Here is a 21,105-nt window from a genome sequence, read left to right as displayed (position 1 = left end):
CAGTGATCCTCTGGAACCCCTACTAAATCAAACAGCTGAATAAAGCCTATGTACCTAATGTTTTTGATTTTAAACAACTGTACTGTCTACAGAAATGTGACTTGCAGAAGTAGACCAGTGACATGCAACCCAAAATATATAGGTCCTCCTATCTTTGTACTTTTGTGGGAAAGCAAGTCCTGGAAAAGTCTGACATTACCTAAGGGATACAGACTATTCTTTCAGGTTTTGGGACCTTTGTCCTTGTTTGCACCAAAACAATGACTTTGGGAACATCAACCATCTCAAAAAAGTATAACCATCAATTCTCAAATTAAATGTTTTGAGAAAGTATAAAAACAATACTTAAACACTATCCTTCCACATGACCAGTCATAACAAAATATATACAGCAACAACATTATCAAGATCCCAACACTTACCAAAAGAAGAAAGTCTACAAGGACTTTCAATTTACTGCACCCATATTTTAAAACTGTAACAGAACACATCATATTAAAATAAGCTTGTCAATCTCAAATGAATAAAAAAAATGGCAAACTCTCAGATTTTATCATTACGCTTTCTGAAAAAAAAAAATCTTGGAATATTTGACTTTTCAGTCTCTCCTTCCACTCTCTCTCTACATATATGTGTGTGTCTATGTATGTCTCATTCTTTCTAAAAACAAATTCTATAAATATTCAACAATTTGTTCTTCTTTTGAAAAATCAAATCTCATATATATGTAGCAAGCTGCTTGCAGCACAGTTAAAATGTATTTATACAATTTACTGCACGTTACATGCAATCCATTTATTCTTGTTCTTTTACACTCTGTATTCCCTGGACTGAACCTGAAAAGGCCTAATGGGATCTGTACCATAACTCTTTAAACAAATTCAAATATATAAACAAAATATTAATAAATTTAACATAACTAAGATGTTTAAAATACTAACATTTGCAGACAGTTACTCATTCTGTGCTACCACACACTACTACCAAGTTCAAAACGGTAGCCTTTTCACCTAAACATATTTGATAAACTTAGCCTTAATATTTTCTAAAAGCAAACTGTCTATGGTGAAAAACAGAAAACCATTATTACCATCACGCAAAGAGCTGTGCAGAGTTGGTCTATGTTACATGGAGATGTTAAGATGAGAACTTTATTCTGTAGCGTCTCAGGCAGCTTATCCAAAACAATTTTTAATACTTTCCAATCTTCCTCCTGCAGTAAGAAAAAGAACATAATTCCGTATGCAGACTTTGGAAAAAAATATACATTTTAATTGTTCTTTTTTGCATCCCTGCCTGTTCATCAGCAGTCTCCTCCCAATGGCCTTGAATGCATTTAGTCTGACAATATATGCAGAGGTTAAGGCTGTGAGCTGTAGTTCCTGTGGTACAGGGTTTGATTCCCTCAGTCCTCATTTGCCTACTGTGTGACCATGAACAACTCACTTAGCCAGACTCATTATTCTTAAGCTGAGACTTCATTTTATGACGGTGTAGTACTGCTTGACATTACCATAACAGCTATACCCCCAACAATCAAACAAATCAAAGAAATTGCAGTCATAGTCAACTTTATATCTTCAAAATATGGAACACTATACGATCTCTCATAAGGTGAAATAAATGGGCAAAATGTGGAATATTGACTAACGACTATGGAGGCAGCTCACAGCATGGTTAAAATAAACTTGTACTTGTTTTACCACATACCCAGTTCAACTATTACAGACTGTGGAGAAACAACATGTTCCAAAAGTTCAAGCACTACTCCATGAAAAAAAAAAGCACACAGACACTAACTCCAGTCAGCATCAAGCAACACAGGTGAGAGTAGGCATGCATGACTTGTTATCTAGGGGGTCAGGAACTGGGTTTCATCATCACAAATCCATAGATTATTACTAGGCTAATGACCCAGGGACCATTCTAAGCCTAGATAAGGTTTCCCAAAAGAATAATGACATTCTGTATCCAAACAAGACACTGAGGGTCAAGTATTTATAAGCTACTTGGGTGCCAGGCCCAGTATTAATTTTCTATTTCCCATCCACTGGCCTAAGCTGTGCTTAAATTGGGTAATAGACAAACTCAGCTTCACATGGATGGGAAGCCTGTTCCATAGGAAGGGAAGTCTCTGGGACACATCTGTCTTTTCAGCATGTTCTATTTAAGTCGCAGACACAATTCAGGTCCCTAGACATTGTATTTCTGGTACTGTTTGACTTATGAATATGTAGGAGATTCATGAATGTGGGGCTTGCAAATGCCTTGTAAGCCAGGCAGATCACCCCTCAGCAATCTGTAGAAGACTGAGTAGAGGAAAATGGTTTTATGGCACTCTGCATAAGGCTGGTTTGTTAAGCCTTGTATTCTTTTTGAAAGGAACCTCTGAGGTCATTCGAGTTGCTGGCTATGCCTGGTCAGATACATACTGAAGGCAGCATTGTACTCTATAACTGGTCTGAGAAGGGCAAAGTACACTGGGGTAATGACATCAGCTGGGTCAACTTTCCATGTAAAACAGCCACTGAATTATTTTACTCTATAACAAAAGTAAATAAAGAACCCTCCAGATCTATATTTTCAGGTGTGCATGTGCAGGGGGGGGGGGGAGGGGGGGGTATGTGGAAAAAGTAGACTGATTGTTAGGTAATATTCTAAAAGATTATGCAAAAAAATAAATGAGCCGTGTTATAAATAGCATGGTAGTAGTAGATTTAAACATGAAATTTGGGTAGAAGATTTTAACTGGATGAATATGAATGGGAAGGAATTATTTACAAGGATTCCACGTAAATATGGATTGATGGCTATTTTTAATGATGGCAGTGGGACCTTATATCCTTTATAAGTTCTCCTGTTATTACATTTTTTTAATAATCAATGTTTTCACCTATGGCTATGATGGTTTTGTTGCAGAAAAAGGGGAACAACGATGAATACCATACTTACTTCTGCTTATGTGAACAGTTTTAAATTTCTTTACAAAAGGGAGTTTATTTACAATACATAATTTATTAAAAAAAATGTGAATATTTTTCATGTAAAGTGATATGGTGGTTTACACAGTGAACTGCAGTTGTCAGCCTAGTAAATCGTACACAGAAACACAGAATAAACAAAATGGAAAGTAAAATGTAGAATTCAAGAGCATACTAGAGATGTAAAAAAAAAAAAAAAAAAAGCTATCCAAAAACTGCAGTTGTGTCACATACTAAAGAGTTTTATAATGGGAATATTGAAGGGATAACAGTTTTGGTACTGGGTTCAGTTCACTCCACTAGGAATGAGAATAAATGTAATTTATTGAATAAATTAGACCACAGATTGATTTTGAAATTGAATATCCTATATCAAAGGGGTTAAATACAGAAGTGAACTAGATGTACTTATTATGAGATTCTGAAAAAGTACTGAAACTGAGATTATAATAATTTAAAAATGGACAATATTAGCTTCATAATACGGCAGTAAATAAATAATTAATTGATTGTATTATAAAACATATGTTACTGGCGAATTAATAAATCTTTACTCCCTACAAAGGCAGCATTAAAGAGGTAGGAAGAATAAAGTTTAGTCTTCAACTTGGATGTGTGCTATATTAGTTTTATTTTGTTGTGGAAAACCACTTTAGCCTTTCTCCCCATCTCAGTTGCTACTGCATTCTACCTACTACATTGTTAAAACTTAGCTTTTTGACCCAAACGTGTACACATCTCAGTTACAGCCACTTGTACAACTGTACTCCTCAGATATCTGCTTGACATCTAGTGAATGGATAAATTTATAAATCATAGCCCACAAATGTACAACAGCTTGCTGATGACAAACACAGTGCAATTCCCCTATGCCCTCTCAACTTCTTAGCTCAAAAATCAGATACAAGGACACAAAATGAGAAAAGGCTTTTAAACATTTACCTTGTATAGTTAGAATGGTGACAGAATAATAGGCTTTACATTATCCAGCATTTTCTGAAGGATACAAAATCTGACACACACATTCCTGACTAAGTTTAGTGACAACAATCTGCCAGACACTGCACACTTTACAAGGAAGACATCAAAATATCTCCATTTTCTTTCCTCAAAAAATTGGACAAAGCCAAAAATAATGGGGGGGGGGTTTGTAAATATCGCATGTATTTGTTAACCAGGCAAACCTACTGGCCAAAGTGCTCCTTTTCAGGGGTGACACAGGAGCACTGTCTTGTTAGGTGACTTGCTTAAAGTTACAAAATAGGGAAATGGAGGTGAAAGGATAAAAACCATATACCTTTGATTACAGGAAGCAATTCATTAACTTTAGTGTCAGGCAGCTACAAACCACTTAAAATGTTAACAGAACAGTAAGTGCTGCATGGACATGTGTTCTCTGAACAATAAAAAAATTAAAATGTAATGACTGGCATTATTTACTGACAGTTATCCACACAGACTTACCAGAAGAAAAAAAAAAGTTAAGGGACAGAACAAAATTATGAAGCAAAATTAGTGATGTTCTGCAAAATCAGACATTGGTTATAGGCAAGCAACTTTAATTCACTTAAAAGCTAACCCAACAGATTTTGCAGTATGATGCAACTTATCTGCACATTTGAACAACCAAGCCTTTAAAAATCTAACTGGCATTACTGACTGACTATAAACCTTAGTGATTTTAACCCTCAGTGATAAGTCAAAAAATGAAGAGCAGCAAAGTTCTGGGAGTTAGTCCACAAGAACAAGGCTCTAAGCACTCAGCAAGCTGCTTCCTTAAATCAAAGGTACAGGGTTTAATTCTTTTACCTCCATTTGCCTAGTGTGTACCTTTGATCAAGTCACTTAACCAGGCATTGCTCCTAGGTTGCCTCTTTACCAAATTTAAAAGACCGAAAAACAACCCCCCCCCCCCCCAAAAATAGCACGAGATTAAATACTCATGAGGCTTCTGAACAATAGAAGCAGAGCTGGATCATGGTCAAATGTAGCCCTTAGCAGACTAATGGACGATAACTCACTCCCCCTAGCAGCCATACTAACATCCTAGTACTTCTCTCTCCTCAGTTACCATAAAACACTGCTGAAACCTGTGTGAATGCCATTTTCCTCTCTAATTTTACAATGAACACACATTTGGATTTAAAACTTAAAAATTTTACAGCAACATCAATGACAGACATTTAATGAATAAAACAAAACTCTCACATCGAAATGAGCAACAATAAGATCTAATTCTTTGACACTCATTTATTGAGAATGCATCTGGCAAACCATTAAACTACAACAGAGTAGAGATTCATAATCAAATAGCATATAGGAGGCACGAATTAGGGGCTATCTGAAGGGTGCAGGAATTCAAGAGACAGATGTGCAAAGAATTTGCCAACACTTTGGGGCAAGCCTAAATGACAAGTGTTTCCTTTCAGGAACAGCCCAAGCGTATATCTCATGAAATGACATGGTCAGACTAACACATGGCAAAAAAGGCTGAAGGAATAAAAAGATGCACTACAAGAAGCACTTTATTAACAGCTCTTAGTCTTAACTCATTTGCAGTAAGTATCACAAAAACTGTTGTAGCCTAGCACAATGCATTTCACAACCTTGTGCTTGCAAAAAAAAATTAAATTAAAAATTCATTCATAATTAATATTTTAGTATCAAACTTGAATACTCAATGTCATGCAATTTATTCAAAGCCAAAAAAACAGTCAAAAAAATGAAGAGACCAAGAAGCATACTCAAAAAAAACATGGCTCGTGTGAAGAAGCTCCTGTTTATTAAGACAGACTCCTTCCTTTACACCTTAACCACTCTGGGATGCAGGACACGTGGACAGATGTGACTATCAATTACAGCCCATTGTATGACTGTGAAAATTCATGTTTGCTTGCCATAATAAATGAACAAATAAATGACGACTGAGAAGCGTCAGCTCACTGCTGTGTGTAACTATACACTGCATCCTATTGCACCCTTCATTCCCCCCAACCTCTTAGCTGAAGAATCCAAGATAGAGGCATAACAAATCAGGAACAGATTTTAAATATTTTATCTTATATACTTAAAAAGTAGGATTTGCAAGCATTTTCTGAAGGGCACAAAGTCTGAAATTCACATGACTGCCATTATTTAGTGACTGCAATGTATAACAATCTGGCAGAAAGCCATAAATCATGCAAAAAACAGAATTCCTGGACAAAGCCAAAAATAATTGTGTTGGGGGGTGACAAAGGCCTCAAAAGGGACACATTTTAAATACTGTGTTTTTAATCTGTTAACTAAGTAGACCCCACTTAAAAAGTGTCCCTTTTCAGGGGTGACCAAGAAGTACTGTCTTCATGACTTGCTCTCAGTCACATCATTGGCAAATGTAGGTGGGAGGATTCAAACCCTGTACTACTGACTACAGGAAGCAAATTTGTTAAAAGCTCAAAGCCTTAGGTGCCAGACAACTCTAATTCAACTAGAAGGTTAACAGCACAACAGTTGTTGCATGGACATGCATTTTCCAAACAATGAATACAATGGACTGACACTGACTTATCTTCAGCGATTTATCAAAAAATGTCAATGGAGATCTGGCAGCTGGTGTGGAAGAACTCTTAGTGAGATATCTCCTCTAGTTAAGGATAAAGGGTTTTATTCTTTCTACCTTCAAACTTCTAAATAAAGTACTTCCCAATGTGCTTTCAGTGCACAAGATCAACTACAATCTTAGAAGTTCCACTACACTTGCATTAAGCAGGGCTCAATTTTCGTTATACATGAGGAACCTGTCCAAAAACTTGCCCCAGCCACATATAACTCACTCTCTAAAAATGTTATAGCTACAGATGTTTTTATCCTTTTCATGAGAAAGCTGACAACTCACTTAGCCCTGAAATATAAGTGTACATGTTTTAGAGATACTAGACAACAGATCACAAAGCTGTAACCAGTCCTTAAAGTCTAAGATGTTAACATTCTAATTAATGGTATAATAAATGTGGAGTATTACGTGTGTATATATTCCTTCTATATGGAATCCAAATTGTTATATTTGTGTTTTTTTTAATTACTGTGAAAACAGTTACAATATCGTTTTTGTCAACTGATCATTTCATACCTCTGGTTTTGTTTACCTCTGGTCTTGGGATGTGGCTGGAAAAGGTCCTCTAACAGCTCATTAAACCAGCTAATAAATAAATTTAATGCATATGCCTCATGGGGAACATAATGGGTTATGCTAAATATTACTGGCTAAGTGTTTTTACTTGAAAAGCCTCCATGATTTTTTTTCTTTTCTTGGACATACAGTATATAACATGAATAAGAAGTTATGTACCTACCATAACGTTCCATGTTAGTTGTCTTCTCTCGCCTTCTTTCTTGCTTGATGGGTTCGGAGCCGATCCTCGGCTCCGACTCGGCACTTGCTTTAGCTCGAGAACTCCTTTTACCAGCTCGAGGCAGCCCCATATCCCATGATGCAAGGCGGTAAGTACCCAGATCTCGTTTGTTGACAAAGGGCAATAACACCAAGCAGAAAATACTTCCCAAAGGAAGAAGAAACTTACAGATGGAAAAGGACCAGGTCTGAATGGTCTTTAGCATAATAGTTTCTTAAACAAGGTCTGTCCAGGCCAGGGGGAAGGAGGGAGGGACAAGAAAGAAGGCGAGAGAAGACAACTAACATGGAACGTTATGGTAGGTACATAACTTCTTAATGTTAAGTTGTCAATCTCGCCTTCATTCTTGCTTGATGGGACCGCGTCCCTAGCACCTCTATCCTGGGTGGCTCAATGGAACAAACTCTTGAGGACTGTAGAGCCAAAACTGGCTCTGTCCCTGGAGGCCAAGTCCAATTTGTAATGGGAAACAAAAGTGTGAGGAGTGGCCCAAGTGGCCGCTGCACAAATAGTGTCCAAAGGAAGTCTAGCCTGAAAAGCTGTAGAAGTAGCTAAACTCCTGGTTGAATGTGCTTTAGGTTTTGAGCACAGCTGCTTTCCCCTGAGCGTATAGATTTCAGTGATGACCGAAGAAAGCCATCTGGACAAAGTCACTTTAGAAACAGGAAGGCCTTTTTTATTATCCGCATAGGAAACAAAAAGTTGATCAGATTTTCTAAATTTTTTTGTTCTGTCCAAATAATATCCGAGTTGACCGTGGACGTCAAGATAATGTAGCTTTTGTTCAGCCCTATCTGAATAGTTAGGAAAAAATACAGGGAGATCAATGGATTGATTCAGATTGTTCTTTGAAGCGACCTTAGGTAAAAAGGATGGATTAGTTCTCAAAGATACTCTGTCTTTGTGAAAAATCAAATAGGGGGGTCGAACCGAAAGGGCATGAAGTTCAGACACCCTCCTGGCAGATGTAATAGCCACTAGGAATAAAGTCTTCCAAGAAAGATATTTCAGGGAACAAGAAACAGCTGGCTCGAAGGGGGGAAGAATCAAGGATGTCAGCACTAAATTTAGATCCCACTGAGGAGGAGGATTCCTGATTGGAGGCTTTAGTAGGAAAATTCCTTTCAAGAAGGCCCTGCAGAGCCTATGGGACATAATATTATGATCTGCTATCCCGACATGAAAATTAGAAATAGCAGCCAATTGAACTCTGACTGTGGAAGAAGAGGAGCCTGCATGAAAAATCTCTGCTAAGAAGTCCAGAACTGCCTGAACAGGGGCAGTAAAAGGATCAATATTTTGGGCCTTAGCCCAATAAGAGAAACGTTCCATTTGCTTGTGTAAATCCTCCTGGTAGAGGATTTTAGTGAAGCTACTATGATGTCTCTAACTGGGTTAGAGATCAAAGGAAGCCTGGCTAAGGAAGGAAGTGGAGCAACCATGCTGTGAGGTTGAGAGAAGGGATTGACCGGTGCAGCTGACCGGATTGGTGAATCAGTAGATCTGGCACTGGGTCCAGATGCCACGGCTGCACCAAAAGGTGATGATGGAGGAACGGGAACCAAACTTGTCGAGGCCAGTAAGGGGCAATGAGAATCAATTTGGCTCTCAAAGCGGTAGCTTTCTGGATCACCTGAGGGATCAGAGGAAATGGAGGGAAGGCATAAAGAAGTCCCTGGGGCCAATCCTGGGTCAGAGCGTCTCTGGAAGAGGCCTGATAGAGGGAAGAGGCTGAAGAAGTCTGGACATTTGCTGTTTTGGGGAGTAGCAAAAGATCGCAACATGGACGACCCCATTCCAGAAAAATCTCTTCCGCTATAGATTGCTTGAGAGACCACTCGTGAGGCATGAGAATAGCTCTGCTCAATCTGTCCGCTATAATGTTGGTTTTCCCAGGGATATGCGTTGCTACCAGAAACCGATGAGAGGAGATCGCCCATTGCCAAAGTCTGAGCGCTTCTCGACACAAGGGGTAGGACTTGGTTCCGCCCTGTTTGTTGATATACCAAACTACAGACATGTTGTCTGTGTGGACTGCAATTGTCCCTACGGGAAGAAAGTCGTTGAGGGCTTGCAACGTTAAAAGCACTGCTCTCATCTCCAGGACATTTATGTGCAGATGGTACTCGAACGGTTGCCACGTCCCATGAACCATCCTGCCCTGATAATGACCCCCACCCGATCAGGGAGGCATCCGTGGTGACAGTGGCTATCGGGGACGGAGGTACAAAGCACCTGCCTTGGTGAACCTGAGACGATGTGATCCACCAAGCAAGATGTTCTTTGCATGTTTGTGTCACCAGAATCTGGTGACGCATTGGGAGTTGCTGGTATGACCACTGTGTGAACAGCATCCACTGAAGGAGGCGCATGTAGAATCGAGCCAGGGAAGAAGAGTAATGGCCGCAGCCATGAGACCTAATACCTTTAGAACCATTCTGGCCTGTACTTTCTTGCTGGCCAGAATGATCCTGACATGAGTCTGAATGTCTGAAACTCTTTGTTCTGTAAGGGTAGCTGACATCCGAACAGTATCTAAGTTTGCCTATGAAGGTAATAGACTGGCAGGGCGATAAGGATGACTTTTCGAAGTTGATTGAGATGCCTAAATGAGAACAAAGGTCTATTGTGTAATCCCTGGCTTGTATAAGCTGATGCCTGGTGGTGGCTGACAGGAGCCAGTCGTCGAGATACGGAAACACCTGGAATCCTTGACGTCTCAGGTGAGCCGTGACCACTGCCATGCATTTGGTGAACACTCTGGGGGCTGTAGTGAGACCAAAGGGCAGGGCTCTGAACTGGAATTGACTGGACCCCAGCCGAAAGCGGAGAAATCTCCTGGAGCGTCTGTGAATTTTGATGTGATAGTACGCGTCCTGAAGATCTATTGAGCACATCCAGTTGTCCTTCTGTAAGAAGGGCAGAATTGACTGAAGAGTGACCATTCGAATCTTGTCTTCCTGACAGACTTGTTGAGTCTGCTGAGATCCAATATTGGTCTCCAGTCTCCCGTCTTTTGGGGACCAAAAGAACCTTGAGTAGATTCCGGCTCTGAATGGTCTATTGTAACTGGCTGAATGGCTCTTTTTTGCAGTAGTTTTGCGATTTCTAACTCTGCAATGTCCCTTAGACCGGGTGGTACATCTGGAAGGGAACTTGAGGGGAAGGGACTTTCCTCGAAAGGAATTATGTAACCCTTGGATATGATCGACTGTACCCATCTGTCTTGAGTGAGGGAATGCCAGGCTTCTGGGTACAGTGATAATCTTCCCCCGACTGCCTCCAAGGAGGGACAGCCGGGCAACACCTCAGGGATGCTGAAAGGGCTTATCAGAGAGAGGCTCCCTGTTTCCCGACCCCCTCTGCCTCTAGAGCGGCGTCTGTTGTTGTTACCCCCTCTGCCTCTAGGGGTAAACTGACCACGTGAATCGCGTGACTCCTTGGGATTTACGGAACCACATCTTCCCACCCTTCTGTCCTTTGGGATAAGGCCTAGAAGGGGTGGAAAAACGGACTCCAACAGCAGAAAGAGTCTTGCCGTCCTGCTCACACCTGGTCAAGGTTTCCTTCACCTGAGGGCCAAACAAAGCTGACCCATCAAAGGGAGAATTTGTGAAGGACGCCTTAAAGGGATCCGCAAAATCACATAGCCGCATCCAGGCTTGGCGTCTAAGAGCCACACCTGTGCCTGCGGCTCTACTCGCTCCATCCGCAGCATAAGATATTAGCCGCATGGAGGAGTTAGCAATGGAATTGAGGGTTCCTAGCTGCGAAGCAATCTTTTCTTGAGCCCCTGCAGCTGTAGGATCCTGAACTACTTCTCCCAGCTCCTTCAGGATATCTCTTTGGAGTCTGGTGAAGTGACATAGGTAATTCAGCGAGCATAGCAAAGGTCGCTGAGGAAAACATCCGCTTACCGTGCCTATCCATGGTCCTAGAGTCCTTATTAGGAGGCTGGACATGCAGGGCAGGATCTGCAAGCTCCTTTTTGGTGGCCGCAGCCACCACCATGGCATCAGCGGGGACACCCTTGGTAAGGAATTGTTTGTCACTAGGGGCAGTGATAAATTTAGAAGGCCTCCTAGGGACTGGCTCTACAGAGTCAGGAGCTGCCCACGCCTTCGTGCAATAACCTGCATAAGGGGTCGAAGGCGGAGACACCCAGGAGGTGGAGGGCCGAGATCCAAACGCCTCTAGGTATACTGACTCATCCTCAGAGGGATTGTTGGTGGGCCAGTTTCACCTCTGTTTCAGAAGTTCTAGGATGTCTGAGAAGGAGACATCCTCAGGTGGGGATCTAGGGTATCCCTCTGACTCATCAAAGTCAGTATCCGAAGTGACAGACTCGGGGGAGTCTACATGCTTCCTCTTACAAGTCCTCTTCCTAGGAGGATCTCCCGAAACATCAGGAGAATCCTCGGAAGAGGGGAAAATTCCCAATGGGGAAACCTGAGGCGGAGGATCTCTGGGTCCTGTAGCAAGAGAAGTGGCAGAGATGTCAACAGGTACTATAGAGGGAGGAGCTACGGGAACAGACTGCTGACTGATACCAGTGGCCAGTACACTCTTCATCACCTCGAATGCTCCCCTCCCAGGCAGGTCCGAGAGAACCCGCTCCGAAGAGCTAGGAACTCCAGGGACCACCGAAAGGGAAGTCTCCGAGGCAGATGTCGGAGCCGAGCTCACCAAGGCTGAGGCTCCAAGGGTTGGGAGGGTAGCCTAATGGTTAAGGTGTTTGTCATACAAACACAAGGTACACGGTTTGAATCTCACAGGGGATAATTGGCTAGGCTTAAAATGGCTTGCAAGGGCAGTTAGCCTAGTACTAATCTATGAATCTATGAATCTATGAATCAAAAGCCAGAATCGGCTCCAGCCGGAGCCGATCTCGACTCAGTACGAGTCGGAGCCGAGGCCGCAGGCTTAGAAACAGAAGCCTGGGCCTTGGCAGGTTTTGTTGATTTTGGTGGAGCCGACTTAGCCGGAGAGCCCTCCGGCTTAAGAAGGCCCCTAAGAATCAACTTATTACGTCTCTCCTGCAGGACTCTCTGGCTGAAGGAGTGACAAATAGCACAGGAGTCCTGCAGGTGAAGAGGGCCCAGACAATACAGGCAAGAAGTGTGACCGTCTGTCAGAGACATCTTCTGACAGCACGAGTCACACTTCTTAAAACCTGAGACCCTCTCCTTAGACATGGTGCCGAAAAACACAACACACAGACACACCAGTCAAAATTAAATTAAACAAAATACCAAGAGGTATTCTATAAAAAACCAACACACACACCCTAACAGGGGGGGGATGGGATAGGGAAAATTAACTAACAAAAAATTAAAAGAGACAGGGAATTTCTGTCAGAAAGGGCAGAAAAATAAATTTAAACTATCAATAAACTAGTTTTAGACTAAAAGGGGCTTGAAAAATCACAAATGTGAACAACTTACCAGGAGCTGGTAAAAAGAAGACCTCCTAAGCGAAGCGGCAAACGAGATCTGGGTACTTACCGCCTTGCATCATGGGATATGGGGCTGCCTCGAGCTGGTAAAAGGAGTTCTCGAGCTAAAGCAAGTGCCGAGTCGGAGCCGAGGATCGGCTCCGAACCCATCAAGCAAGAATGAAGGCGAGATTGACAACTTAACATTTAAAGTTAATTTGCCACCTTTCCATCCTGTAAAATATTTCTTTGTATTCTTGCAAATTTGCTTACATCTGACACTGACTTTGCAGAATGCCCCAGACTCCCCTCATCCCTGCATTTTAAGTCTGTGCCTCATAAAATCTGCAGTTTTCTGACAAATCAGTGTGGACCACAGTCACTAAAGGGGGGTGGCTGTGGATAAAAGCAACTTACCCTCTTGTTGTTTGCGCATTTTTGAACTCTAACCTTCTTAGAAGACTAGTGTGCATTTGTATAAAACAAATTGGAATATTTATTCTGTGGCTACTGTTTATGTGAAACAAAGCCAAAACCATCCCTGATTTTAAAGAATGTCCCCTGACTCCTCCATATTTTTGTTCTCTTCCTCATAACATCTGTGGTTCTCTGGCAAATCATGGAGGATAACAATCACTAAATGATAGATTGCATTTTTCAGACTTCATAGCATTCAGAAAATGTATGTCAGTGGAAAAAAATGCCAGACAAATCCACAATACTTCAAATTGATGAACTCCACCTTCCCTATCCACAACCCCAAGACAGCCCCTTCTCAATCTAACCCCACAGTAAAATTCCTATATAAAGGAGGTGGACAAAGGACTACCAAGAAAAAGAAATAATAAAACCTTTCCTACTTGGTCACTGGAGGACAACAGACTTGCTAAAAAAAAGGCGGAGGGGGTTAACCACATATAGACAGACAACACAGATCTACAGTTATATCCAGTTCATATCCAAAATCTTCTCCGTCTGATTTCAACCTGCAGGACAGCGTCCCCTGGAAGGATCTACAAAAGGATTTTATGCAACATGGTGGAGCCAAAGGAAGCCCTGGACCTAGACTGAAAGTCCAGCTTTTAGCGGGAAACAAAGGTGTGAGAGGCCACCCAAGTAACTACTGCACACACACACAATAAAGGAGCTCTAGAGAAAAAAGCTGCAGGAGTAGCCATGCCTCTAGTGGAGTGACCTTTAGGTTTATCAAACAGTCTTACCACTCAAGGCATAATCAAATGAAATACTGTTGGACAGCCACTTGGCTAACATAACTTTAGAAGAGGACTAACCACTTCGGATTTTAAAAAGGAAAAAAAAAACTATTTTCTAAAAGACTTTGTCCTGTCAACATAAAATTTCAACTGTCTATGCACATCCAAACAATGCAGCAAGTATTCACCCTTGTTCGAAAACTTAGAAAAAAAAATACAGGCAAAGGAAGAGACCAATTCAAATTATTCTCAGTGGCCACCTTAGGAAGAAAAAAAGGGTTCATGCGAAAGATGACCCTATTTTTGTGGAAACCAAATATGAAGGAATGGCAGCTAGAGCTTGCAGCTTGGATACTCTTCTGGCCAAGGTAACAACTACCAGGAAAGAAAAAATCTTCCAAGATAACTTTAGATCTGACACAGCAAGGGGGCTTGCAAAGACTGTAACATGAAAGGTAAATCCCACAGAGGGACAAGGTCCCAGACAAGAGGGAAAAAAAATAAATGTGCCTTTAAGAAATGCTTTGGCAATTTTCAGACTAGCCAAGAGAACTATGTGCCTGCCAACATTATAATTCGATATGGCTGCCAGTTGCAACTTAATTGTAGAATACAGCCCATTTTAAGCAACTCAGCAAGAAAATCTAAAGCCATCTCTTAAGGTAGCGGAAAAGGGATCAAACCCCCCAAAGGCCATCCCAAACCATAAAGTGCTTCCATTTACTAACATACACTTTCCTAGTAAACAACTTATGGGAACAGGACAAACTATGGTCAATGCTGTCAGATAGCATGGGATTTCTAGACATCAAGGAAATTGGAGAAACCATGTGATTAACTTGAGGGACTGAAGTCTGGGTGGATCCAGACCAGCTGGATGAGAAATAAAATCCAGACTAGGATCCAGAACCCAAGGAGGGTGCATCTCAGAAAAGGCCACAGAAAGGGGAACCACACCTGAAGAGGCCAGAAAGGCTCTATGAGGATCCCTGTCAGTCTGCAAGGGGATGCCTTATGAAGAAACTTGATCATCAGGGGGACTGGAGGATATGCATATAAGAGACCCAGGGGCCAATCATACAGGAGCACATCTCTGGATGACTGCCCTTGAGGAGGAACTATGGCATAATAGCTGTTGCATTTGGTGTTGGAGGCCAAGCATACAGGAGCACATCTCTGGATGACTGCCCCTGAGGAGGAACTATGGCATAATAGCTGTTGCATTTGGTGTTGGCGGGCGAAGCAAATAAGTCACAATATGGCGTGTGTCAGAGAGCCACAAAATCCAAGCCTCTACCCTCGTAAGAAGAATATTCCTGCTCAGACTGTTTTGCCAGAATGTTGGTCCTGCAAGGTATGTGCACTGCAAACAGAAACCGCTGAGAGGAGGTCTGCTATTGCCAAACCCTCATGCCCTCTCAACACGGAGGATAAGAATAAATTCCCCCTTGTTTGTTCAGACACCACACAAAGGACATATCCTCCATCCCAACTGACGTCACACCACTGGGAAAGATAAAGTACAGTTTTGTACCTACCATAAATGTAGATGTTCGAAGATCCACATTGCTGCAATCCTTACACTTGGGTAGTCCGCTGTCCTCGGTCGGCCCGAATATCAAAGTATTAGGCTGACGTCGGTCAAGGCGCATAAGACTGACATCAGGTCGTCAGGGTACAAATGCGCATGACCGACGTCATATCCTCAATCTTTTCTTGCCCCAGATGTCAGAAGACCCTAAAAAGAAAGGTCAAAACCAAAAGACAGCAAAAAACAACCAACCACCCTAGTACTAATCATATGTACAATATATACAATATCCACAATATGTACAACCCAAACCACACAACCGCCTCTAACTACAGAGGGGAAGGAGGGAGGGTAAATTGGACTGCAGCAATGTGGATCTTCGAACATCTACATTTATGGTAGGTACAAAACTGTACTATGTTCTTCATCTCACATTGCTGCAGTCCTTACACTTGGGTAGAATCCCAAAGCAGAGGTAAGGGAGGATGGCAAAACTATAAAGCAGTAGGAGCTGCCAAAATGCCCTGTAAAATTGCAGTAGCAAAACCAGCCCTAGATTTAGAGTAAAGTGGAAGGTGGTAATGCTTAGAGAAAGTATGCACTGAACTCCAAGTAGCTGCCTCCAAAATATCTTTAGTTGCCACCCCCCTTAAAAAAGCTGTAGAAGTGGCAGTAGCCCTAGTGGAATGAGGCCTAATCCCAGCTGGAATCTCCTTACCATGATGGGAATAACAGAAAGCAATACAAAACCCAATCCACTTAGAAATAGTTTGTTTTGACACAGGCTTGCCCTGAGAACCCAAAGCAAATGAAACAAATAACTGCTGAGACTGCCTGAACCCTTTAGTTCTGCTCAAATAATATCGCAACTGCCTGTGTATATCCAAAGTGTGCAAAATCTTTTCCCCTTTATTTTGGGGGTTTGCATAAAAAGTAGGCAAATAAATAGTTTGGTTTAAAGCCACACTAGAAACCACTTTAGGCATAAAGGAAGGATTAGTACGCAAAGATACCCTATCCTTATGGAAAATTAAGAAAGGCTCAACCGCCATAAGGGCCTGTAATTCAGAAACCCTTCTTGCAGAGGTAATGGCCAACAAAAAAGCAGTCTTCCATGATAAATATTTCAACTCAGCCATAGCTGCAGGCTCAAAAGGTTGTAGAGTGAGTTTCTCCAACACAAAATTGAGATCCCAAGCAGGAGTAGGAGCTCTCCGTGGGGGTCTTATATTCTTTGCCCCTCTAAGGAATTGCTTAAACAAAGGATGAGAAAACAATGGTGGGTCATAGTCATAGTGAGCAGAAATTGCTGCAGCATGAACCTTAATAGAAGAGAAGGACAAACCTTTGTCCAGTAACTCAGTAAGATATTGAAGAGCCACACTTAAATTAGGCTTAGAAACATCAAATTCCTTTGCTGTACTCCAAAATAAAAATCTCTTCCATTTATCTGCGTACACTTTCCTTGTACTAGGCCTTCTGGCCTCCAAAATAACATTCAAAACTTGCTGTGGAAGCTGAGACCCTTCAGGGTTTAAAACAGAATATGCCAGGCTGTTAGGTGAAGAGAGTGAAGTTTGACATTGAGTAAATGATTGTTCTCCTGAGACAGCAGGTGTGGAATCGAAGGTAAAGGCCATGGAGGCTCCCGTACCAGACTTCTCAGTAATGGGTACCAGTGCTGTCGAGGCCAATCTGGAGCTATTAAAGTCATCTTTGGCTTGTCCTGTCTGACCTTCAGGAGTACCTTTGGGAGGAGAGGCAGAGGTGGAAAGGCATACACATGAAGATTGCTCCAATTGAAGGAAAGAGCATCCACTTTCCAAGCTGTGGGATGAAACCTTTTTGTGCAAAACTTTGGCAGCTGGTAGTTTAGTGGAGAAGCGAACAGATCTATGTCTGGAGTTCCCCATAACACTGTCAATTCCTGAAATACATGAGGATCCAATTTCCACTCATGGGGATCCATAATTTGTCTGCTCAACACATCTGCTAAGGAGTTCTGTGCTCCCGGCAGAAACCTTGCCTGAAGATTCAGCTGTAAACTGAGAGCAGTCTCCCACAAAATCATTGCTTGTCTGCATAGAGGATAAGAATGTGTTCCCCCTTGCTTGTTGATGTACCACATGACAGTTGTGTTGTCTGTTAGAACCAACACCTGCCCTGGAAGAAGTAAATCCTTGAAAGCTATTAATGCAAATTGGACTGCTAACATCTCCTTCAAGTTGATATGTAGATGTTGAAGTCTGGCAGGCCACGTGTCTTGTACCCACTTTCCGTTTAGATGAGCTCCCCAAGCTTTGTCTGAGGCATCTGTCGTTAGAATCTGACTCGCCTCTGGCCGGGTCACAGAGAGTCCCTTGTTTAGGTGACATTCCTGAGCCCACCACAAAAATTCCTTTTGAATGCAAGGTATTATCTGAATGACAGTGTCCATATCTTGGCAGTGCTGTGTCCATACATTTTTGAGATACCATTGTAGCTTCCTCATATGCAGTTTGGCATCGGGAAGCACCAGAATACATGATGCCATGAACCCCAAGGCTTGAAGGACTGTCCTTGCAGTCAGCCTGGACTGATGAGACAATTGATGGAAGTAAAGAGAAAGATTCTGTTGTTTGTCCGGGGTCAAAAAGGCCATCTGGGATGCTGTATTCAGTCTCACACCCAGAAAGCACATGTCCTGAGAGGGTACTAGACTGGACTTTATTTCGTTCACAGAATACCCCAGGCATCTTAGCACTGCTATCACATATTGTAAATGATGAAGAAGTTCGTCCTTTCCTTGGGCCAGAATCAGGCAATCATCCAAATAAGGATAGATCTGTATTCCTCTTAGCCTGAAGAAAGCTATCACTGGAGCCAGAACCTTCGTGAACACTCTGGGTGCAGTAGATAAGCCAAAGGGCAATGCAGAGAACTGATAATGAGAAGTCCCAGCCCGAAAACGCAGATACTTCCTGCAACTTAGCCTGATAGGAACATGAAGGTAAGCCTCCTTGAGATCCAGAGTCACCATCCAGTGATCTTTGCCCAGCAGAGGTAAAAGCTGTTGTAACGTCAACATTTTGAACTTGGGAATGTCCAGATAAGTGTTGAGGATAGATAAATCCAAAATTGGTCTCCACGTGTTCCCCTTCTTTGGTACTAGGAACAGGCGAGAATAAAATCCTAGGCCCACTTCTGGCAGAGGGACCGGTTGTATGGCCCCTATTTGGAGCAGCAGAGAAATTTGTTTGTGAGCCTCTAGTCTTTGCTGAGGAGGAACGTCCGGCATGCCTTTGAAAGGAGGCAAGGTATGGAAATAAAACCTGTAACCTTGGTGTATGATATCCAATACCCATCTGTCTTGGGTAATCAAACTCCAGTTTTCCTTGAAGAGTGCCAACCTTCCTCCCAAAGGTGCTGCCAGGCAAGAAGGATCTGGCAGCTGAAAAGGTAGGTCATTGGGCCTGTTTACGAAAGGACTGGCCCCTGCCCTCACCAAGATTGTGCAGGAGAACTCCCTGTTCTAGGTCTGAAGGAGCTCTGAGCTCTGCCCCTACCACGCCTAGATCTACCCCTAGACTGTGAATCATAAGAAGGGTCGTCCACCCCTTAGCAGGCCAATTCCTACTAAACTTCGGAGGCTGGACTTGCAAAAAATCTTTAACAGCCTGCATAGACTTAGCCTTATCTTCCATTTTCTTCAAGACTGACTCCACAGGTGAACCAAACAACACATCAGACTGCAAAGGAGCATCCAAAATCCTTGTCTTAACATGGTCAGATAAATTCTGATCCCTCAGCCAGGCGTGCCTGCGAAGAACTGACCCAGTGGCAGCCACCCTAGACGAGGCTTGTACAGCATCAAAACCACATTGTAAAGAATGCTTACCCACCTGTTCAGAGACATGTACCAAATCTTGTAATTCTTTACACTCAATGCCTTCCGCCAGAGCATCCACCTTAGACTTCAATTGAGAAAGAAGATAGTTTTGATATTTCAACATGTGAAACTGGCAATTCAAAGCCCTCATAGCTAAGGTGGAAGAAGTATAGACTTTCTTTCCCCATCTATCCAAAGCTCTGGCCTCTTTATCTGGAGGAACCGGATTTTTTACAACAGAGGCCTTGACACCCTTAGGTCCCTGACTAACAGTTTCTGGGTCCACCCTAGGACTCTTATAAAGATATTTATGAGCCTCAGGTACCCTGTAATACCTATCCGGCTTAACAGGAGCAGGAGGCAAAGAATCAGGATTAAGTGAAGCCTCTGCAAACACATCTTCCACAACATCCAGAACAGGTGGTATAGCCAAAGGCCTATGTTGGGGTAAAAGCAAAAATTCCCTAAGCCTTTTCCTGGAATCAGAGAAGTCCTGACCTTCCCACTTAAAATGTTCCCTCATGGAATGAAGAGTCTCTGAAAAAGAAAAATCCTCTGGAGGAGAAGCAGAAGGAGTTGAATCATCTGCATCAGAATCTGAATAAGGAGAGTACTCCTGCAAGTCTTCAGCCGAAGACTCTGAAATATCTGAAGCCTGCTCAAAACTCCCCAACTCTGGTTCCACCCTAGGCCTCTTATCAGGAGGGGGCAAAGAACCTCTAATCAAAGTAATTAAATCTTCTGCCATTTTAAGCATGTGCTTCTTGGGCACAGATCCTGAAGAACTAGGAGTGACACCCACAGAAGCTAAACCTGGCCTGCCTCTGGGAGAAGCCTTGGAAACAGAAGGAGAGGGCCTAACCACCCTAGGAATGGAGGGGACTACAGTAACTTAAGAAGCCCCTTCAGCCTGACCTGCCTCCTGAGAGGCCACATCCTGCAAAATCAAAGTCTCTCCCTGGGACTCCAGAGAAGCCTCCGGTGGAACCACCGGTTCCACTGACGCCTCTAAAGAACCGGCGTCCGGTACGGACGACTCTTCCTGCTTGGGTTTAGCTGCTTTGTCTTTGCGCTTCTTCGAAGAAGCGGGCGTCGGAGCATCCGACGGCATCTTATAATTGCACCGCTTCCCGAAGACCAACCTGGCACAATCTAACCTTCGCTTAATAGTGCGCTTATTGAACCTAGCAGAAAAGCGACACCCAACAATGTCGTGCTCAGGCCCCAAACAAGGAATACACAAAGTATGATAATCTCTATGCGGTATCTGTTTCGCACAAGAAATACAGTTATTCACTTTTTCTGACATCCGGTAAACCACTGAGGCAAGAAAAACTAAAATATTCCCCAACGGGGTACTTAGCCAACTTTGACTCGGTCTGAAACTCCGACTTCGAAAAATTTCAGAACGCCGAACGGCACTTGCAACGCTGCTTCTGCATCGGACCATGCGGCAAAAAAGACTGAGGATATGACGTCGGTCATGCGCATTTGTACCCTGACGACCTGATGTCAGTCTTATGCGCCTTGACCGACGTCAGCCTAATACTTTGATATTCGGGCCGACCGAGGACAGCGGACTACCCAAGTGTAAGGACTGCAGCAATGTGAGATGAAGAACATCCTGAATGGCCTTGCAAAGCAAAGATGACAGCCCTCATCTCCTTAACACTGATGTGAACA

General features: G+C 42.6%; 1 protein-coding gene across 5 annotated transcripts in view; it reads right to left on the bottom strand.

Annotated features, from left to right (window-relative positions):
- Positions 1–21,105, bottom strand: part of TSC2 (TSC complex subunit 2) — a 3,048,576-nt gene that overhangs the window by 1,933,037 nt on the left and 1,094,434 nt on the right. For all 5 annotated transcript variants that reach the window (XM_044089186.1, XM_044089187.1, XM_044089190.1 and 2 more), the window contains exon 20: positions 1,091–1,213. In XM_044089186.1, the coding sequence (XP_043945121.1) occupies positions 1,091–1,213 (123 nt within the window). The remainder of the gene's footprint in view (positions 1–1,090; positions 1,214–21,105) is intronic.

This window comes from Protopterus annectens, chromosome 12.part0, assembly GCF_019279795.1.
Source record: "Protopterus annectens isolate FY-2018-M chromosome 12.part0, PAN1.0, whole genome shotgun sequence".
NCBI classification, from domain to species: domain Eukaryota; kingdom Metazoa; phylum Chordata; order Ceratodontiformes; family Protopteridae; genus Protopterus; species Protopterus annectens.
Note: the sequence above shows the minus strand (reverse complement) of the source record. Positions and strands in the feature narration are given on the sequence as shown.